Raw genomic sequence first — 20,910 nt, forward strand, 5'->3', positions numbered from 1 at the left:
GTTGACATGTGCAGATGTTTTTTCGTTCTTTTTTGAGGTTTCACATGTTTGCATCATTGCGCTTGCTAGCGTGTTGTTATGATATAGGTGAGCAAAGATCAACGAAGACAGCTGGATTGCAGTGTAGACAAGTAAAGTAAAGCTGCAGACAAATTAGTGCAGACTCATTTCTTCCTGTCTTGCGCGAATCTCTTGCGCGCGAATGTGTTTCCAGGGGTACTGGACACGAGACAAATCAAAGACAATATGGCGGCAGCTGTGGAAGGTACAGATCGCAGAGTTCGCGCTCTGTTATCGAGTTTTCTTCACACTTCTGGCAAAGAAGACGAATCGAGGTAAACATACATAGAAAAGCTAACTTCTAATCTGTTCGTCTAAACTTTGCAATCAAGAACAGCAAAAAATAAAGGCGCTCGATTCAAAGTTATTCGAAGCATGCAAATACGTTTACGAATATGTATGCATGCATGTATGATTAAAATCGATCGGGTTTTGATGTTGCTGTTTACCTCAAGTGTCGCGATCAAACGTTCTCGACCTATGTCGAATCGATTTCCTGTAAAGATGTTGCTCTTGAATTGTGTAATTCTGCATCAAAGGGGCATTTCATCGCGTTACGATGAAACATTTGAAGACATCAACGTGCATTGCAGATTCGAGGACTTTTTACGCCAGACGTGGCGTCATTGCATCGGTCGCTGTAAAATTTTAATCCGTAGCGTTTCCAAACTGGCTGCAACTTGCTAACGTTAAAAAACTGCTATGTTATTGTTATTTTAAATCAGAAATCGCAAAGTACTTGCTGTCATTGTACAGTAACATACTGCCAAGCTACATAGTAAACACCCATCATTCAATAACTAATGTCTGGTTATAAATTTCATCTCAAAGGTAATTGTTGAACAGTGTTAAGTTTAACCAAGCCCAAGGTTGCTCATATGTTATTAAAATATGACCAAGGGATGATTGGGTCATTAGTTTAGACTCTCATTAGTTCAATAAAAGAAATAAACATTTGTTTATGTGTAGTGCTTGACATGATAAATGTGATGAAGGAGCATTTGGCAGATAGTGACCTCTTTAATAGGAGTTAACCTATAATCTAATTACCTTGCATCCGGAAGTCAAATTCTTTAACATTTGAGTTACAAGAGACTCATGTACGCTAAGGCATAGTTCATACACGTGGGTAAAAGTAAAATAATGTGTTATGTGCTGTATACTGTAGCAATAAATGAATGATCTGGCAGCCATTTGCAGTCAGCCTGAATTTTAGCTCTCTTCTCAAGTCATACACTTGCAAAATACGTAGATGTCACCAAACAATATTACTAGCTTGTGTTTCCAGACATTTTTTCAAGAGTGTGCTCCTCTTTGTTATGTGTCAATTCTGTCAAGAGGTGGGCGTAAGAGGGATTCGGAAACCGCAAAACCACTTAGAAAAACATAAAAAACCGCAATACCAAAATTTACCAAAATACTGCAACCATAGTTACAAATGTACCAGATGCCATCATCAATACTTCAGGTTCACCATTGCATTAGAAATATGGCCTTATTTATTTTGTCAATGCTTTCCGTGATTTTTTTTTGTTGAAATTCCTCTAGATGCTAGTTTTCAAGCTCAAATATCCCAAATATAAGCTCAGAACACCCATTTTTTTGGTCGCAATTTGACAGAATCAGCACTATATTTTGAAAACTTAGAATACCGTTTGGTCTCATAAAACTGCAATACAGCAGGTTAAAATACAAATTTTCGCAGAACTGCACCACAACTAATGCAAAACCGCATCACCACAAACCCTTACGCCCCCCTCTGTAAATTAGTCACTTGATGAAAAATATGTAGAACAAGTCAAACTGAATTTTCTCACACTTGTGTATCAGGCATCAGCTCTCCATGTTTTCCTTCTATTTCACTGATTTTTGTCCAGATAGCATATCATTTTCATGAACCCCCTTTGCAATGCTACATTTAGCCGTTAATTTTGTCAAGCTAAGGACAACTGATTGAATGTGATAGGTTTACCAGTTATATTAACATTTAACCCTTTGTTCTTCCAGGATTCCAGAACAAGATGATCCTGTAGAATCATTTTGCGGAAGCCAGCCAAGAAGTAAAGAAGCATTTTGGAGTCGGGTGGAAACATTCTCTGTATCCTTTTATGCAAAGTTTCAGATTGTGCCAGTCATGTACCAAAAAAAATTGCAAAAAGCTTTTGAAAACAGATACATGTACCTAAGGCTGTTATCAATGCTCTTAATATAAACAAACCCTTCTCTTGATACGCTAAGTTCTGCCCTAAGAGCATCATCTGGAATTCAAGATGTTGCAGGTTGCTACTTTTGTGTGAAAATTTAACATAAACTGAGCAAAAACTAACAATGTTGGAGACAATACATGAATACATACATTTTTTTAAATTAAGGGGAAAGGTCATGTGCAATATTTTATGTAGCTCTGCTTATTTTAGAGTTCAAAACTTCAAGTTGGCAGAACAGCAGGCTTCAATTGGCAATATCCTATGATTATCAGTTGAGTAAGGCAAGATGAAAGTTTGGTAATCATGTTGTAACATTAAAATCCTGTTGTTGTCACTGGCAACTGGCTCCCTTTCCAGTGGCAACTTGCTGGCGTTTGACATTATTAGCACCAAAGCACGCAAAATTGTAGGCCAGATACAGGTTTTGATATTGTCGCCTTTGGAAATGAGGAAAGTTGTCCATGACAACAATGTAATTTTAAGGCCAAAAACCATGTCACCAAAGTTCTGTTGTGCGTTGCTCAACTGATAATCGTAGTCGCTGCCCCAGAACAAACAAGGATGATTTCCGACCATTATAATTCATGATATTTTCATACAAATTGAGATAAACTTGAAAAAAGACTGGCCAATGTTTATCAAGTTTACCAGGATACAAGTCAATTAATTCTTTTCCAATTTTGTGCATTCTTGCCACTTTTTGATCTTTCTGGGTTGATCTTTTGAGGTCTTCCACAGTTTATAAGGCTATTGTGGTGATACTTTGACCAGCTGGTCAGTGCTAAAATTATTTGACCTACAATCATGGACAAAAGTCGTGGGACAAATTTGCACTTTTGGCGCTTTTGCGCACACACCAGGTGCGAATACAACTTCACCTACATGAACCTAACCTTGCCCCCTACCCCACATACAATTTTGAAAACTAGTACCTGCACTTTCTCCTTAGTTCCAACATTGTATTGGTTGGGGAGGGGGAAAATAATCGTGTTTTTAAAAGGATAGGCTCAGGGCTTTTTTCTAACTTCAGTTGTAAAAAACCGATAATCCATTACTAACATTACATACAGTAAGTGTACCAAAGACTTTTGTCCACGATTCTCCATCTGAATCTTCTTGAATGTTTACATACTATTTTTGCACAGTTTGGCTAATTTTCACCACTTTGATGTAGTTGCCTTTCCTCACCAAAACATTATAGTTATGTTGAAAAACTTCCTTTATTTGTTTCTTTATTTGAAGAGAATTTTTTTTTACAAGACTGTGCTCAGTCCAGATATAGTGTCTTAACATGCATTGTGGTTTCCAAGAGTGATTGTAACTCTGATTCCTGTCATAGTGATTGTTGCAGATTTCAAACAAACTGTTGACATACTGTTTTACTAAATGGCATAATTTAGAATATGAAATTATTGGGCTACCTTTTAAAATCTTTACAATTTGGCAAAGGGAAAAAAAGTTAATTATCATTTACACTGTGAAATTTATGCCCTTCAAACTGAATTGAGGTTTCTTCTTTAACTTTTCCCATCCATTTACATGGTTTGCAAAACCGCTTGCATTGTCGCCATTGCACTGTGCCCAATATGGCTGGGAGAACAGCGAGGTTGACATACTACAGTGCGTCAGCTGCAAGGCGTGTCTTGATGCAACCATATCCACCACATGGGATTCTGACATTTGTGAGTTGCACATGATATTGAAATGAACATGTAGTGTGCTTTAGGTGTAACATCAATGAAGATTCCTGTCTCTTAAGGTTGTATATGAATGCCAGGTGTTAGATATATGAGAGAAATACATGTAACTGTTTGTTGAATTGATGTTAAAAATGATACTGAAAATTGTTTACAAACTTAAGTCAAAATTAATTTATTATTAATGATGTAATTTATTTACCAAAAACTACATCCTCAAAGTCTAAAGATGATTGATTATCCATCTGCATGTGACAATATTTCAGTAATGCTTTTCTTTTTTTCAGGAAAGTGGGGAAGGGTGTGGAGAAGGGTTAAGAAAGTTGAATAGCAACTAAGTTCTTGTTTCTCCTCAAAAGGATTTTCTCCTAGGGGTTATTTTGCTAAATATATGATACCAGTTTGAGGACCCCGTGACAATGATTGTAGATCCTTGTAAGTGACGTTTAAGCTTCAATGGAAACAGAATGTAAATCTTTCAGTAGCTGGTCATATTTTGCATGTCCACTCCAAGCAATCCATTTAGCTACAATAATTGAACTTCACTATCTTGACCATGGTTATCTTTAAGTCCCTGCTACATGTAACTGCAACTCAAATTGTTTACTTTTTGCTGGAGCTTGTGTTTACGCACAAATCATGCTACATATACACGCATAAAACTTTCTTAGGACGCACAAACACAGGACTTGTCGCATCCTTGGGATGCACAATTACGTTTAACTCAAATGAAATAAAATAGCAGAAGAAAATATGAAATAAAAAAGTTACCAAATTGTGCAAAAACAATCTTACACTGAGGGCCTTAACTTTAATCCAAGAAAAGCAACATGAGTGATTGAAGACGCTGGTTAATAAATTGAGTAAACATACAAAGGTTCAACATGGTGGCCAAATTAGATTGGTACCAGACTTCCCCTCTCTTGCTCCATTGTATGAGGGTTACAATATAAAAGCCTTTGTATGAAAAATGGTGTCAAGGTCTTATTTTCTCAGACAGTCAATTTATGAGGATTCTTAAGAATTGTGCAGGTCCCTTAAAATTTTGAAGCTGTATTGTTTCAGTTGTTCACTGTCAGCTATCCTGAACCCCCACCATCTGACCTTTTTCCCTTTCCTTTGAAAGGTCAAAATAGCAGGATTCAACTATATTTCTAATCGTATCAATCTGAATTCCTAATCTTAGATGCCAAGACTTGTGATCAGTTGAAGGAAGCACTTGTCAGTGGCCATTCTAAACAGTGTCCATGGCCTGATAATCCCTGCCCAGGTTTGTGATTATTTATCATACATAATAATATTGTGCAGTAATTATTAGTAATAATTTGTGGTCAGGGCCATGAATTATTATGCAGTAATTATTAATAATAATTTATGGTCAGGGCCATGAATTAGTGGTTGTTTTCAATTTAAAACTTACTGCAGAAATTCTGGTTGGAATGTAAATGGCACATGATTTTATCAGTTCAGTCCGACAAAAAAAAAAAAAATGTTCAAATGAAACAGACTTTATGAAAAGGTGGTCTTGTTTTCCTGATGTGCTATTCTGAATGGAAATTTCTGTTGCATTTTCCATTTTGTATTATACTGTAATTGCAGTTACATGTTTCCAAACCTTTGGCTTCTAGCCCGATGTTAAATTTTAAACCTCAGCCACCAAGGCACATTCTTTAAGGAAACTGCAAAATTGATGTGGCTTGGTGTGTCATACAGAACTATGAGTAGTGTCCCTCTCTAGAGCATAGAAATACACATGTATGTAAAATTTTGTGTGATAATTTAATTGAGTTTCCCATCACAGGGCTCGAAAAAAACTTGAATTCCAACTTGCCCTTGGGACAAGTATCTCTCAAATTTTGCTTGCCCATGGCAAGTCTTAGTTTGCCCTTTTAATGATTTAGTTGGCAGATGACTTGCTTGGTCTCTTGCCCATTGGGCAAGTGAGAATGTTAAGTAACTTGCCCAGAAGGAAAATCTACTTGTCTGGGGCAATGGGACGGCACTTTTTTCGAGCCCTGCCATCAGTTAATGGCCTTTACTCTGGTCAACCTACAGGTTCTTGTTTGGTCCATAAAAAATAAAATAATTCTGAATCATTTCTTGGATTACTATGCCTTTTGAAGTCCTATTTTTTTCTTTTGCGGCAGAGTCATTTGTAAAGTTACCATTGTACAGCTACTCTCAGTGGCTGGAGGACTACAGAGAACGATGGAGATCCATTATCATGCTTGTCGACGAGATCCCCTTTGTTGATGAACAAGCTATCAAGGACATGGTCAGTGACAAACAATATTTTATATTTTAGCTGTAATGAATTTTAAACTTGCTAATTTAATCAGTAAAGTTATGGTCAAAACATGGTCAGATGTACAGTACCAACTGGAAATTTTGTCTTGTGTCTTCAGTCCTCAAATTTACCCTCTTTGTATGCTGCATTTGCCCAAAAAGAAACCTCTTCAACTTTTGATGGTTCTTAATTGGTGTGAAATTCTTATGATCTTCTAATCAGTAATTTTTTTCCATTTTGCTTTTTACCAGTGACTTTTTGCTGTCCCTCATTGCTTTGTTCACAACTCATTCTTCATGTTAATGCTATTGTAAACATTTAGATCAGTGTATACATGTATTTCCTTATTTTTAATTTTTTTGTCAGGCATTTTCAACATGAGTCTTTGGCTTGGGAAATTGTGCAAACACTTCCAGCATTTTTCAACTTCAAATAAAGTTTACATCACCTTTATCTTTACCGTTGCCATTACAGTGAATCAAGGCCAAGGGAAATTTGATTCATGATGTTGTTAGGAGTTTCAGGAAATTGTGGGTTTTATTATTCATGTATTTTTTTTTTTTTCAAGGATTGTTTGACAACAGGTCACATTGAAGGACTTCAGAATTTAGTTGACCCAGGAAGCATCAGCTGGACAAGAAATGAACTGGACTTAGAACAAGCATCTAAAGCATCTTGTATTATTGCGCTTTGTGGGTGGACGGGCAGGTGACTGTCTGTTTTAGGAAGCTTACTTTGGCAATAATTTTATTTAGTATATTTTTGTATTAAGCTTTGAGAAAATGTATATGTAACATATAGTCAAAGCCCTATTAAGCGGCCACCTATTAAATGGCCACCTGACCCCAATTGGGCAGCCATAACTTAAGTCCCCATGATGGCTTTTCTACTGCTTTTATGTCTATTGAGTGGCCAGCCCCCTTTAAGCAGCCACTATCCATTTCCCAAGAGGGTGGCCGTTTAATAGGGGTTGGACTGTAGTTTAAAATGTATTTTAGCTCAAAATGATTTCAACCTGGGTTAATAACGTGGTTATTGTGCTGGAATTCAGAGCGGGTTCAAGCCCTGCCTTCGGGCTATTACATGTTGTGTTCATGGGCAAGACACTTTTCTCTCCCAGTGCCTCTCTTCAACCAAGGGTATTAAATGGGTACTGGCCAATTTAATGCTGGATTTAACCCTGTGATGGACTCATCCCATCCAGGGGGAAGTAGGAGTACAAGTTTCTAGTGGCCTCATTCCATGGAGACCAGATAACCTTTGGCCTGATGGGCCACCAGGCGTGAACACAGACTTGACTTGACTTTACCTTATACAGTTGGCCTACTGAACTAGCCTAGTTGTGTAATAAGTTTACTTATTCCCTACAGGATAGCAAGTGAACCAGAATTGAATACTCTCTCCTGCTCCATGTGCCGACGGGAGTTGGGTGTGTGGAATTTCTTCCCCTTGACACATGTTCCGACTGACCAAGATGACAGGCAAGGACAGGACGCTCCTCCATATCTAGACACGGGACAGATGTTTGACAAGGAAAGAAGACCAGTGCAGATCCCTGACCCGGAAGAGTCTTGTAGCGGTGGGAGTAGTGAAGGGGGCATCCAGGGAGTTGCCAGGGAGGATGATGAGAGTGCTGGTACAGAGGCTGAGAAATCGGAGCCCATGGAAGAGGGTGGAGGTTGTGATAGGGCAGAGAAATCCTCAACTGAGGATTCCGCAATGGAAAAAGAATATGAGGAAGCAGAGACTTCTATTACATTGACTGTCAAATCATATGAGCCAATGGGTCTTAAGTCTCCATTGCATCGCTCTCTGTCCAACCTGCCAGGCGAGGAGGCGACAGAGTCTTTATGTGTAGAGGTTGAGAATGAAAGCTTGTCAGAGAGACTCCAGGATGTTGAATCAGAGCTGGAATTCATGGGGTGTGGTAGGGAGGGCATGTCGGAGAGGGAGGATGGTGGACCAAGGGCAAAGAAAAGGAGATTACAGGTACAACCAAGGTCTGACAAGCAAATTATTTCCTGACTGTGTCATTTTGACTAGTATTGCATGTATGTCGGTGCATGCTTGTTAATTTCAGCTGGGAAGAAATCGTTTGACCACCGTGTGCTGCAAATTCGTTTCCAGAATGAGAAGAGATAGGACCCTGGAAACGAAGTTCTGAATGTTTGAATATTTTCACGCCAATATGGTGACATTTGAATATGTCATGTTGCTATGCAACGTCTCTGAGCAATGAAATTGCGGGTTCATTGAACTTTATCGTCATGTCCTTTTCCCTACAAGGGAAATAGGGCCTTGATTGAACATCAGACCAGAGAAAATATCTACTTTTCTCTCGTAACAGACCATTTCCTGCAAAAACTTTTCGCGTGAAATTGGTTTCATTTTCATAAACGTCAACATACAGGCGAAACACATTTTGATATGAATGGTTTTGTCTAAACTCTTGCTTTGACACTGAGGCAAAAGGCAAGTCGGAAATGGCCTATTGATTTGCGATTTTATTTTGCAGGAAATAGAAAAGAACACTTTCCACACGCTATCAGAGCACCGGACCTGGTGTCCGTGGGTAGTGAATATGCGCGGCAGTGACGGGAACACCACACCAGCTGGCTGGAGGCTCCTTCTGGGAACCCTTCTACCTTCACTGAGTCCCACTGCAACTCATTTGATACACGAGGTAAAAACAGATTTGGAATGGTGCCGCTAAGTTTTTAACTTGTCAGGGTTTTTCTATATCGGAATTCAGATGTGCTAACTTCTCCAACTTATTAATAAACAAGGTTATTATGACCGTGACGGTGTTTGGATATCTGATCTTGATCAGCATAGATTTTTACGATTCTATTTCTCCATTTTCTTCTCGGTGTTAGTTTCAATCGATAAGATATATCAAACACTCCAGACAGTGTTTAACCACATTTCCAATTACCTTCTGCGCGTCGTATTTTTGACTGTCTTCTCGGTGTTTGAAAACGTGCCCACGACAAATGTATCAACGATTTCGAATTGACTCGCCTTAGATTCGTACGCAAGTCATTTAAAGCCGTTCTGTGTGACTAGAAATCATTCTCGAACCCATCAGACACACATTGGAGACATAATAACTATCGTGCTAAGCTCGTCTTCTCGGTCCGTACAGTTAGTTGACGGATCCTCAGTCGTTTTTTCCCCTTCGATTTATGACCCAAGCGCGAAGCTCGGTTCGTAACTTAAAGTGCAGACCGAGAAGACGAGGTTAATAAGATGTTTATACATTTACTTTTTCTTATTCATCTTAGATTCCCCCGCAGGATGCGTGGAAAACAGTGAGAAGGTTACTGAGTGATTGCTTTTCTCCAGTGAAACAAACTTGACCACAAAGCAGACACTGTTTGTTAAAAAGAGAACTATTGAAACAGGGGATAGGATGGGAGAGATGCTAGCTAAAGCGTCACTGGTTTCGTGGACTTTTGTTCCTGGCTCAGCTCAGTTTACTTCGGTCATGTGAAGAGTACTTGAGTATCTTAAAAGGGCTCTCTAAACAACAGCTTACATTTTATGATAAACATTAACACTGGACGCTCCGTGCTGAAGTGTATTTAAAGGATTATATTTTTTAACTGAGACACGCAAAGTAACGTTACTTGCTGTTCTGAGGGGTGTAGAGAACTTTCTCCTTGGTTATTCGTCGATTTATTACAGAGCTGTTTTACAATAACATGGATGGCGTGATTCCCGAGCACTGTGACAATGGATCTGGTAACGCAATTACGATGGATTCAGTTGTACTGACAGGAAGCTTCAGTAGAAGTCATTAGAAGCGTGACAACCCTCACATTTAGAGGGGTAGCGCTGCTATTTTACGTTCACCATAGTATTCAAGGGTGAATTTGCAGTGTAAACAAACTGGCATGTGTAGTCAGAGAATATATCTGGTATCGGAGTAGACATTTTGCAGTGAAGAGCATGCAGAGTTGCTCTGACGATAATGAGATCATCTATGGACATCTTCGTTTAAATTTCCACTTGTTAGAAGTTGACTTTCACTTAATTTTATTTTAACCTTTCTACAACACCAAACTTTAAAATTCGTTAGTTTCGGGTTAACCTCTTTTTCTCAGAGGAAGACAGACAGGCGATCACAGAGGGACAGACAGACAGACCGACCAAAAAACAGAGTAACAGAAAGACAGACAGACAGACAGACAGACAGGTAAGCGGACAGGCAGACAGACAGGTTTGCAGACAGACAGGTTTGCAGACTGACATAGAGACAGACAGACAGACAGACAGGCAGACCGGCAGACTGGGAGACAGACTGGCAGTCGGACAGACAGACAGACAGGTAAGCGGATAGGCAGACAGACAGACTTGCAGACTAACATAGAGACAGACAGACGGGTAAGCGGACAGGCCGACGGACAGACTTGCAGACTGACAAAGAGAAAGACAGACAAAGACAGACCGGCAGACTGGCAGACGGACTGACAGTCTGACTGACAGATGGACTGACAGACAGACAGACAGACTTGCAGACTAACATAGAGACAGACAGACAGACCAACAGTCAGACAGACAGAATCCTGTATCAGTTAAGAGGAATCCTCGATGCTTTCCATCTAACTCGGTGCGTTGACAATCTTTATCGCAAATCTGATTGATTGATACAACATAGACCAATTTTGATTCATTGAAGGTCTTCTCCGCAAGAGAATTAAACCTGCGAATTTTTACTTCTGTCAACTGAAACTTAAGTGATTACTGCTTCCTTTTGACGATGTTGCATTGATTGGAGATGGTTAAGGAACATGAATGTATTGAGAGCAAACCTGCATGAAGCGGGCATGTGGATGTTGTATGGGCTTTAGTGTGTTAACTTGTGATTTGTGAGTAAGATATCGTCATTGCTTATTAACAATTACGTTGCAGTTATCGATGCCTTTGTTTCTAAATCTTTAGGCAATGGCAACAGCAAACCAGTAAACAGGGAAATTAAAAGAGGTTGTTTTCTGTTTTGTTGTTTGCGCTACAGCAACAGCGTTTCATTTTTTATATTTTTCGGTTTTAATTTTTTTTTTTTCAGTCTTGTCTCAGCGACAAATAACGAACTGCTCATACGTTACCTAAATCGTCACACAACGCTTCATTCACAACTGTTGTCACGCAACGCTCTCCCTCAACAAATGCTAAAATGCTCCAAAACGGCACCCTTCCCTGAAGACTTCTCAGCGATTTTCGACTTCTGTTGGTCATCAAATTCTTAGAGTAAATGATTCAATAGAGGAGAGGGTTGATAAGTTAAAATTAAATTTACACCAGTTATCATTGACCTCGCACCCTCATCTCGAAATTTCCGGGTTGTATCCATCCTTGCAGTGGATTAGAGCAGCAACAAAATATCATGATTTTCGTGGATTTTTTCAACGGATTCATGAACTGAGGGTTTGATTTGTAGCTTTAGTCCTCGTCAGCTGAAATGCTCCGCCCTATCGCAGTGTTCGGTCTTTCGAGGTTTGCAAAAAGATAGCTGAAGTAAACGAGAAAGAAATTAACGAACTTTCATGGGAAGGAATTTTGTCGTGATTTTTTGCCCTTGAAATATTTTAAAGTTAAGGTACGTGATCGTTGCGGAATAACATCTTGAAAACGTTTTCTCAGGTTTTCCTTCTTGTTCAGGTCAAGGTTAAGTGTGTTGGAAAAAAAATACAAAGAAAGGAAAATGAAGTCATTTATATCTCCATTGTTACTGCCTCAAGCGAATGCCAACCAGTTTGATTGACAAAAAGAAAAGTGCTTAGAGCGGAAACAGGAATCCATGTTAGCGGAACTCGCTCCAGGTTGAAAGCTCATTTTATTTTCATTTTACCTTTTTTACAGTCTATATAAAAGATACCTCGTGACTTGAGTCAAAACCAGTTTTCTTTCGTATTCATCTCCTCTGTATTACAAGTTCTTTTTTCACCTATCAAGCGATGTCGAATTTTCCTAGAAAATTAAGTTCTTTTTTTCTGTTTTATTTTCAGTATTTCATCTTCCGGTTTCCTCAATTTCCGTTCACGAGACCTGCGGACGGGGGGCGGAGCTTAGCTTTCACGTGATCAAAATAATAATGTTACGTCAACAAACCAACCATAAAGTTTAGTGCGACCATTGTTGCTGCAGCGAGGGACGAAATTGGAAGAGATTTTGCCCTGTAGGACCGGCAAAAATGTCGTCTCCATCGCCTGGAAAGAGACGAATGGACACTGATGTTATTAAACTGTATCCTTGCCAGAGTTTGCGCGAAATTTAAAGGTGATTTGTTTTGCTTTCGTTAGCAAAGTCGCAAGCCAAAATGGCGCTCGCCTGCTGATCGTTTTTGTATCCTATGTGATTGCTACGTTCAACGGTTATTCTTTGACAAGTTATCATCAGAATCGAAAGTAAGCACGAAGTGACAGTACTTGGTGGATTGAACGAGTTAATTGTGAAGTTCTTTGGTCCCAGTGGATGTAAGTGCAAGCATATTTTCGTTTGTTGTTATCTATTGCGAACTTTACTGTATGTTCTCGTGTTCGCACATTTTGTTAGCTTACATAATCTGTGGGGAGAAGCTATTTCGGGCAAAAAATCTGATGAAATAACCAACCACACAGGCTCATTTATTTCTTTAAACCCTTCCAAAGGTTCCATTTTCTCCCAAAGCCATGTTAATCTTGCCATATATTATAAATTATAAATCGATATCAGTGAAGGATATTCTAGAAAGTGACATCGGAACCGGCTGAAAACATTTGATATAGAAAGAGCGAAAACTCGATCTGCTATTGAGTGAATTCGCTGATAAGAAAGTGATTATAGCTACATGTAAGCCAGAAGGCAAGCAGCAACGATTTCAACATTAGCTATGCACAGATTGTTGTTGTCGGAAAATGTTAAAAATACCAGGTTAGAGTGGAATTTATTGAATGTATTTGCATTTTCGTTCGCTGTGCTAAACAGCTGATCCGATGTTTTGCTGCCGGGAAAATAAATTGAATGTCCTGTGTTTCAGATAATATAAAAGCTTGTGTTTAAAATTCTGGCTATTTAAAACTTGAGGTTGCTAGTAGGCAAATGTGAAGAGCTTTGGAAAGGTTTAAACTTGAGCTTACATGCAAAATAAGGTCTTTGTCTTGAAATCCATATGCTTTGAAATTTGAAGGTATTTCCCACTTTTGTACTAATATAGAGTGTAAATTTAGTAAGTGTTTTGTTATTTCAAGAAGTAACTTAGCCAAAATGGCACCCAAGTAGACAACAAAATTACCTCCTGCAAACATTGTGGTTATGTATTTTTGTTTCCATTTGTGGTGGTTTGAAAGTCATTTGAATATCATTCCTGAATGACCTTGCAAATGACCTTAGTTTTATTACTTTTAAGGCAACAGTACCAGAGCTCCCATTCTGTTGAACAGTAACAAACAGCCTCTAGCAAAAAATTCTATATTCATCTTTCTGTGGTAAATAGCAAGTAAGCAAATGGGTCTCCCAGTGAACCACTGTAACCAACTAATAAATCTTCAACTAACAGTTAATCCTGCTCAGACAAAATATCATCCATTAAAAAGTTGGAAAAATAGAATTCCAAATGAAGGCATGTAAATCAAAAGTTCACCAACAAAACCAATACTCAAAAATATTATTAAAAAAATTTCAAAAAATGACTACATTTTGTCATACAGTGAGCTTGATGTCAGCACTGTTTTTATTGCATATAATGCAAAATCAAATGACATCTAAGCAGCTATAATTGGAAATAGTTACGTGTATGCTGGGTAGAAAAGGCTTGTGTCAGACTAGAACACACACTCACCAACCACTTTATTTGATTAATAAATAACAGTAAAAATGGTTGAGGAAAATTAAATGCAGTGAGCAAAATTATGAACAGAAGTCATAAATTATGTCAACTTGCCACAACACTTCTGTTCAATGTATGTGTTATATTATCATTTAGCTTGGCGAGTAGACACCATCGAAGAATATAATTTAATTACTTTAAGGGCTTTTTTTCCAGTGACAAAGTGACCATATGATTCTTGATTTTAGATTCAATTAACTTAAGGTGAAAACCAATCATCGCCCTAATGTGCCTCCTGGTGCGATGAGAGAAGATGATGCATGTTTGAATTTTGTGAATTTATTTCTCGGAGACACTGCCATGTGCACAGTATGTGGCAGCTCTGAAAATAACTACAAAGGACTAGCCAGACGACACAGAGAGATATTTCACCAACTTACAGTTTGTGTAAACAGGAACTCCTTGTTCAATTTCTGCAACTGTGTAAACTATCTTGATCAGTCCTCAGAATTTACCTTATTGGCAAAAACTTCAGCAGTACCTTGATTTTATAATTGACAATGAAAGATATATATTGATTTTCTTTTCCTGGTACTGTAGAATTTTCTTCGTTGGTAATCTTTAATTAATATATATATATTTTTTGCAATCTGTACAGTTTTTAAGTTATTTTATCAGGGCAGTTTTCTTTTGGTTTAATTATGTTAAATACTTGATTTAGAAATTGCTTGCCAAAGTGGGAAGTAAGTTAAAAATGGATGGATGGACATTCCAGGTGTTATCAACTCCAGTCTGCATTAGGAGTCCTAGGGATTGCTATTGTTTTTGTGGGGGGGGGGGGGGGGGGATAAAAGGAAGAGTTAATTAAATGATTTTGAGCTGTATGTTGTTTTTTTTGGCAGCGCATTACGAAGGAGGAGTTTGGAAAGTGAGGGTTGATTTACCAGAAAAATACCCATTTAAATCACCTTCCATAGGTGAGTGCTCTTTAACAGTCAATCCTTTCTAACTAAAACGAAATGTATAGTAATGAACTTTGTGATTACCGTTATAACTCCTACAAGAGGGTACCTAGGGGTCAGCAAAAGTGTCTACTTATGGGATGTTAAATGTGCAAGTCCTGGGCCATGATAAAATATCTGCTTATAAGGTGTGTGCCTACAAGTGGTCGTACCCTTAGCAGTGGCTCGACACTCTAATATGTCATTGGCATAACAAAATGTAAATAAAGTACTTGATCATTCTTAGTTTGGAATATGAGTTATGTCCAAAAAGAGAAATCAAGCTTCCATGTAACATGTAGAAAAATTTCACAAAAAAGACACAGAAAGGTTGAAAAAAATTGAGGAGGCAGTGTGATCAAGTAGGTGGGGGCCCACCTGTCTGGTATGCCAGGGATCCTGGATTCAAGCCTAGACTTGAAATGCCATCCATCCTGCCAGTAGCTGGGTTTGTCTGCAGTGTATCCTGAGTTGAACTCTTCTGCCATGCAATGTAAATAATGCAGAGCTCTGCGACCCACCTCATGCACAGATTCTTATATCAACTATGGCATTTAAGCTAGAGTGATACTTAATGTTTGTTCAATGTATGTGTCCAATGTCAATGTAAATATTTTTTTCTTACATTCAAGGTTTCATCAACAAGATTTTCCATCCAAACATAGATGAGGCGTAAGTGTTTAAGTTGAGAAATGTGAATTGCAATTTTAATGTTGCAAGTTCAAGTGGTGGTAGTGCATATTTTAATGCAGTGCTTTATGATTGCAGTCAGTGTCTCAGGGGTGATCACTTGTGAGTTAAAAATAAAAGCCCTTCATTAACACAGAAGTAGTCTTGGTCACTTTTGAGAGCTTTTAATTGCTTCTGAGAATGTGTGTTTCCCATGGAATGTCATTAGAAATTCTTGTTATGTGGAAGGTATCAAAAGTCAAGTGGACAGCATGAAGCTGGGGGGAGGGAAGGGGCCAACAAAAAGACCTTTCCTGGGGAGGGTATGGATATTTTCTACAACTACATCTTAAAACGAGCAGGGTTTCATGTGAATGGTCGCTGACGGGAGCTGGTCATGTAGGAGAATGGTTGCAACAAGAGCTTCAACTGTAAGTTTTTCAAAATGGATTTTACTTACCTTTGCAGGTCTGGTACAGTATGCCTTGATGTTATTAATCAGGCGTGGACTGCTCTCTATGGTAAGTGAACATTGCCCGTAAAATACTTAGACTTTTCCTTCATAGTATCTACAAAAAACATTTAACTTTCCCTTTGTATTCATGAGTGATTTAGTCAACTTGCTATGCCTTACACAATTTCACAGAAAAATTGGCTTTTATTGATATTCAAAATTTGATCACTGATGCTAAAATCTTATTCATTACTGCAGATTTGTCAAATATCTTTGAGTCGTTTCTTCCTCAACTTCTGTCTTATCCAAACCCTGTGGATCCACTCAATGGAGATGCAGCGGCCCTTTACCTTCACAAACCAGAACAGTACAAGGCAAAAATTCAAGGTAACAATGAAGTAATGCTCAGTTAATGTGCCCTGTAAGGCTTGCAGAATATTATAACTTAGAAACTTTCCAAGAATCCTTCCTTTCCAAACCAAGATGCTAACTAAAAAAAATGTGACTTGATTAAAGGGATCAGTCACGGTGTTTTGAGTTATTTTGGCCACATACAAAATTACCTTTAAATGGTAGGAAACCTGAAAATAACAGTTTAATAAGATAGAAAAACACCAAAGAGATAATGATAAACCATAAAGGAACAAGGATGGCTAAGGATGGAGAAGATTAACATGGATTACAAACGACAAATTTGAAAACTTGAGGCTAAACTTTTCAATATGCGCAAACCGTGACGGAGCTCCTTTAAGCTGAAATGCAGAAGGGGAGTGGTAGGGGAGGGTATATTTTTAGGTTTTTTCACATTGTGCAACTGGTACTCTTTCGTTAGTGTATTGACCAGAGTACATACATGGGCCCATAGGTACATGATGAGTGAAGAGAGTATGTTTTACCCAGGAGTATTTGCTACAAACCTATGTTGCTAGTAGTTAAAAACCCCATAAACTTACACGCTCATAGCTCTCAGCACTAACTCCAGCTTCTATAGCATGAAGCAGCTAGAAACATTGCCTCTCCTTGCTGCCAGATGGGATGCTAGTCTGTTACTGGTTACTCACTAGCATTCCTGCAGGGTGGAGAGAGGCCATTGTGAGCCCAAGAACACATCTCAATTATACTGACTGATGGTTAAACCTGGACATCTCCATCCAGAGTCATAGCACAGTATCTCTTAGGCCGCATGGTTTTGAGGAGGGCCTCACGCATGCTACTTGTACAGTAGGCAATATTGTTATTGCTGTTCCCCTTGGTGGGATGCTTCCCAGAAAATTCTTGGGAGCAGGCCAATGGTTGGTACAGGGGCAGATCCTGGATCTTTCTCAGGAGGGGTGCACCACTAAGGAATGGTGTAACTGACTGGTGAGGTGAACAAATTTTAAAAGCAAATACGAAGGAGAAGGATTTATCTCAGAGGGGGGGGGGGGGGGTGTGCACCCCCTGCACCCTTCCCCTAGATCTGCCCCCTGTGGTACTAGCATGTCATCCAGGGAGAATATTGTTAGTAATACTCCTAAGAGTGCAGAAGATTTCATTTGTTCATTGTTTACAACTTCGTTCTTACCAGAATATATTAAAAAATATGCAACGGAGGAAGCACTGAAAGACCAGGAGGAAATGTCATCATCGAGTGAAAGTTCCATTAGTGACTTTTCAGAAGACGAGGCACAGGATATGGAACTCTGACATGAGAACAGACAAGTTTTTGTACTTTAGGCCGACAAATATAGTACATTATATTGTAGGAATGATCCTGTGGTTTAAGTTTTGGTATCTTCTGTCATGCTTAACGTTTTTAAAAAAATTCTTAAACCTGCCCATAGTTTAACAAAAAGCATAGGTTACTGGATGTAAAATTGAACCTCGGCATTGTCTTCATAATTTTATTTATTACCTGCTTTTGCAGTACATTATTATTTTATTTTTAAGTTCTTCTCTTCTATTCTGAATACATCACTGATGTTGCTGTTTCAAACTTCTAATTTTAGAGATGGTTTGTATTTTAAAATTAATCACTCAATCTTCGAGATGAAAGCAAAGCCTTAAGAAGTCTATTTTTGGAGGGGGTGGGGGCAGGAGGCATTTTTGGAATGGGGTGCAGGGGGCAGGGGGATCTTGTTTCAAAGTGTTCTTACTTCTGATGTTCTTGGTCTTTTTACACAAGTTGACATGTAGCTACTTTTACGCTAGAGGACAGATAAACTGGAGTAATGTCTCCATTTTGGAAGTTGACCAACAAGGCACCCTTATCGCATTTTATGAATTTTGTTTTCGTCGTGATCTCAGCCCAGAGTGTCAACTCGCTTCTGTAGTTGACCAAATCACAATGCCTTTTGGCTGGGATCTTTTCCTGCAGTTTTTTTTTTTTTTTTTAGTGAAGATACCAAGACTTAACCAGTAATATTGATATTGTATAAATATTAAACCGGCTGTAACACTGTAAAAAATTTGTGCCTTAAAATAATATTGAGACCTTTAGACTTGGCCACCCCAGTATCGACACCTAGAGGAAACATTTAAAGTTCAAGTGAATCACATTGATATTTGATTACAAGTCACATGAAAAAACTAACAAAGACAGACTCGTTAGGTTCATTTTTTTTGCATCCACGAATTCCACGAAGGAATTAGAAACTAACAGGAAAATTTAGCCTAATTTTTTTCAGATCTTCCCAAACTTTAACCGTCTTTGTTCTGCTTTGGTTCTCAATTACACCTTTTGAATTGTTTTACTTTCCTCTTTTGATTGAAAGAAACTCATTACTTAGAAATATTGGGCATGACCTCACCCCTTGAAATTTGAATGGGACCTAACTTTGTGGACATTAAATATAAAAGACAAACTAATCAGACAAGATACTTGTGGTTGATATCGTTTGCAGTAAATTTTCCCAGAAAAGTCTGAGGAAATGTAATTAAAGTCACTGTATTGAGGGCGGCCATTTCTAAATATGGTCTATTCTAAGACCATTGCGGGGAAATGTAGCTTTAGGACTGTTGTCCTGAGTTGACATAAAAATAATATTTTACCCCTCAATGTTCAGGGATGTATTGTAATATTTGTACAAAGAGTTTGGGGAATTTATTATATCTGTTGTTTGTAGGCGATCAGTGTATATTCAGTAGATTGCTCAATACAATTAAATTACATTGCCGAAATTGTGAAAATAGTCACGTGATAGTTGACTGTAGTTTTTAATTGCACGCTAGTGAGTATGTATGTATCTATGATGGTGATGATGTAGATGACGTAACTACAGTAAATTTCAGTATTTTGATTATTCTTAATCTTTCTAAAATTGTATGATATCCAGTGTCATCAACTTTTATTAGTAACAGTAATATTGATAAGGTGAGTGGTTTTGAATTGCTTGGTGTTCACATCATGATGGTCAAATTTCAGGCAAACTTCTTTTGATGCTTGCCTTGATAAAAGAACAGAGAGTTTTGTTTAGGATTTCAGGTCTTTTCGAACGCTTAACGGAAGGGACACCATTATGAGTCTAATTTTTTTGTCTCATGAAAAGAGCCTGGATGAGGTTAATCTGATAGCTGAAAATTTGGCAAAAATTTTAACTGTTAAGTGGAAAAAAATTGGCCTGGAATTTTAACTCCTTGCCGAGAAATCACCGAAAACTCATCCAGACCATCCTATAAGCTTAATTAAGAAGAACCAGTAAACGTCAACTCCAGTATTGGAGGAGCTCGAGGAAGCACGAGAAACTAACTTTTAAATACAGTGTACACTGTGTATGTAGCGAGCTCCTTGATAACAAACCGGCAGGCTTCTCAACACAACGGTCTTGTCGATAAGCGGCGAACCTTTCGATACATAACGAACTTAAAAGGTAACGAACATCTAGAAACGTAACGAATTGATTTGTAACGAACTTTTATGATAGAGACTTACATGGCCTTGTTGTTCAAAGCGAGAATCCGGTTATCCAGGCAGGATTCATTTAATTTCAAATTAATCAAATTTCAAATCTTAGCAGTGATAAATCTTACTTATTACTTGTCTTTTTTTTTCTTTTTTGTTTTGGACTTGGCTAATCTACCTTCGCTAGTAATCCTGGAACAGAGTGGTTTGGCTTTCGAGCGACTGTAAGGCCTTTACTCTTTACACAATTGTTCGCCGAAATGAAAAGCTTTAATAAAATGGAATGTAAGATATATCCCTGGGTCTTCATTTTTTCCCTTTGCTGTGTTTTATACGCTGGCGCGGAAAGCTACATTGCCAAAGATGGAGACGACCTCGAACTCACTAAAGGCTCATCAATTTTCCAGTAGATTGACATTGTGAGAGTAAAAGCGTGCGGTAGGTCGCGAGGTTGGAGCGCAGGGCGAGATAGGCAGGGAGAAAGCGAGAGAGGAAGTCTTGTCTTCCGCCTTCCCAACTCCCCTTTGCGCTTTTCACAAAGCGCCGTGTTGCGCACTGTATTTAGACGACTGGGGAGGAGTCGCAGCACAAAGACCCCAGCCAACAGCACTCGATCTCTAACGCGCTAACCACTTGGCCACCGCGCCTCGTCTTATTATCCGCATTTATCATATGAGAGGCACATGATGACGAACTTGAGTTATGATTTTGACATAACATGGATGGTTTAGAATACACTTTTGTCACAGAAATTATAACACACCTCGGCTACTTAGAATATTCTAAAAAGCTTTTCATACATTCATGCCTGCTTCTTACTTGAGGCTCGGACTGTTATGGACGTCATG

General features: G+C 38.5%; 2 protein-coding genes across 2 annotated transcripts; both read left to right on the forward strand.

Moving 5' to 3' along the window:
* Positions 1-93: 93 nt before the first annotated feature.
* LOC110039623 (zinc finger C3HC-type protein 1-like) lies at positions 94-11,237 on the forward strand. Its single transcript, XM_089281213.1, has 9 exons — positions 94-335; positions 2,068-2,157; positions 3,798-3,949; positions 5,151-5,234; positions 6,112-6,239; positions 6,820-6,959; positions 7,622-8,240; positions 8,767-8,934; positions 9,536-11,237. Exons 1-9 carry the CDS (start codon positions 247-249, stop codon positions 9,608-9,610), a joined length of 1,545 nt encoding a protein of 514 aa, XP_089137339.1. The 5' UTR covers positions 94-246; the 3' UTR covers positions 9,611-11,237.
* A 1,101-nt stretch (positions 11,238-12,338) lies between these two features.
* On the forward strand, positions 12,339-20,355 carry LOC110039648 (ubiquitin-conjugating enzyme E2 H). Its single transcript, XM_020744779.2, has 7 exons — positions 12,339-12,497; positions 12,651-12,727; positions 14,961-15,035; positions 15,692-15,731; positions 16,197-16,249; positions 16,441-16,569; positions 17,750-20,355. Exons 1-7 carry the CDS (start codon positions 12,445-12,447, stop codon positions 17,866-17,868), a joined length of 546 nt encoding a protein of 181 aa, XP_020600438.1. The 5' UTR covers positions 12,339-12,444; the 3' UTR covers positions 17,869-20,355.
* Positions 20,356-20,910: the final 555 nt, after the last annotated feature.

Source organism: Orbicella faveolata, unplaced genomic scaffold (assembly GCF_042242905.1).
Source record: "Orbicella faveolata isolate gen_17 unplaced genomic scaffold, um_ofav_v1 contig_48, whole genome shotgun sequence".
Taxonomy (NCBI): domain Eukaryota; kingdom Metazoa; phylum Cnidaria; class Anthozoa; order Scleractinia; family Merulinidae; genus Orbicella; species Orbicella faveolata.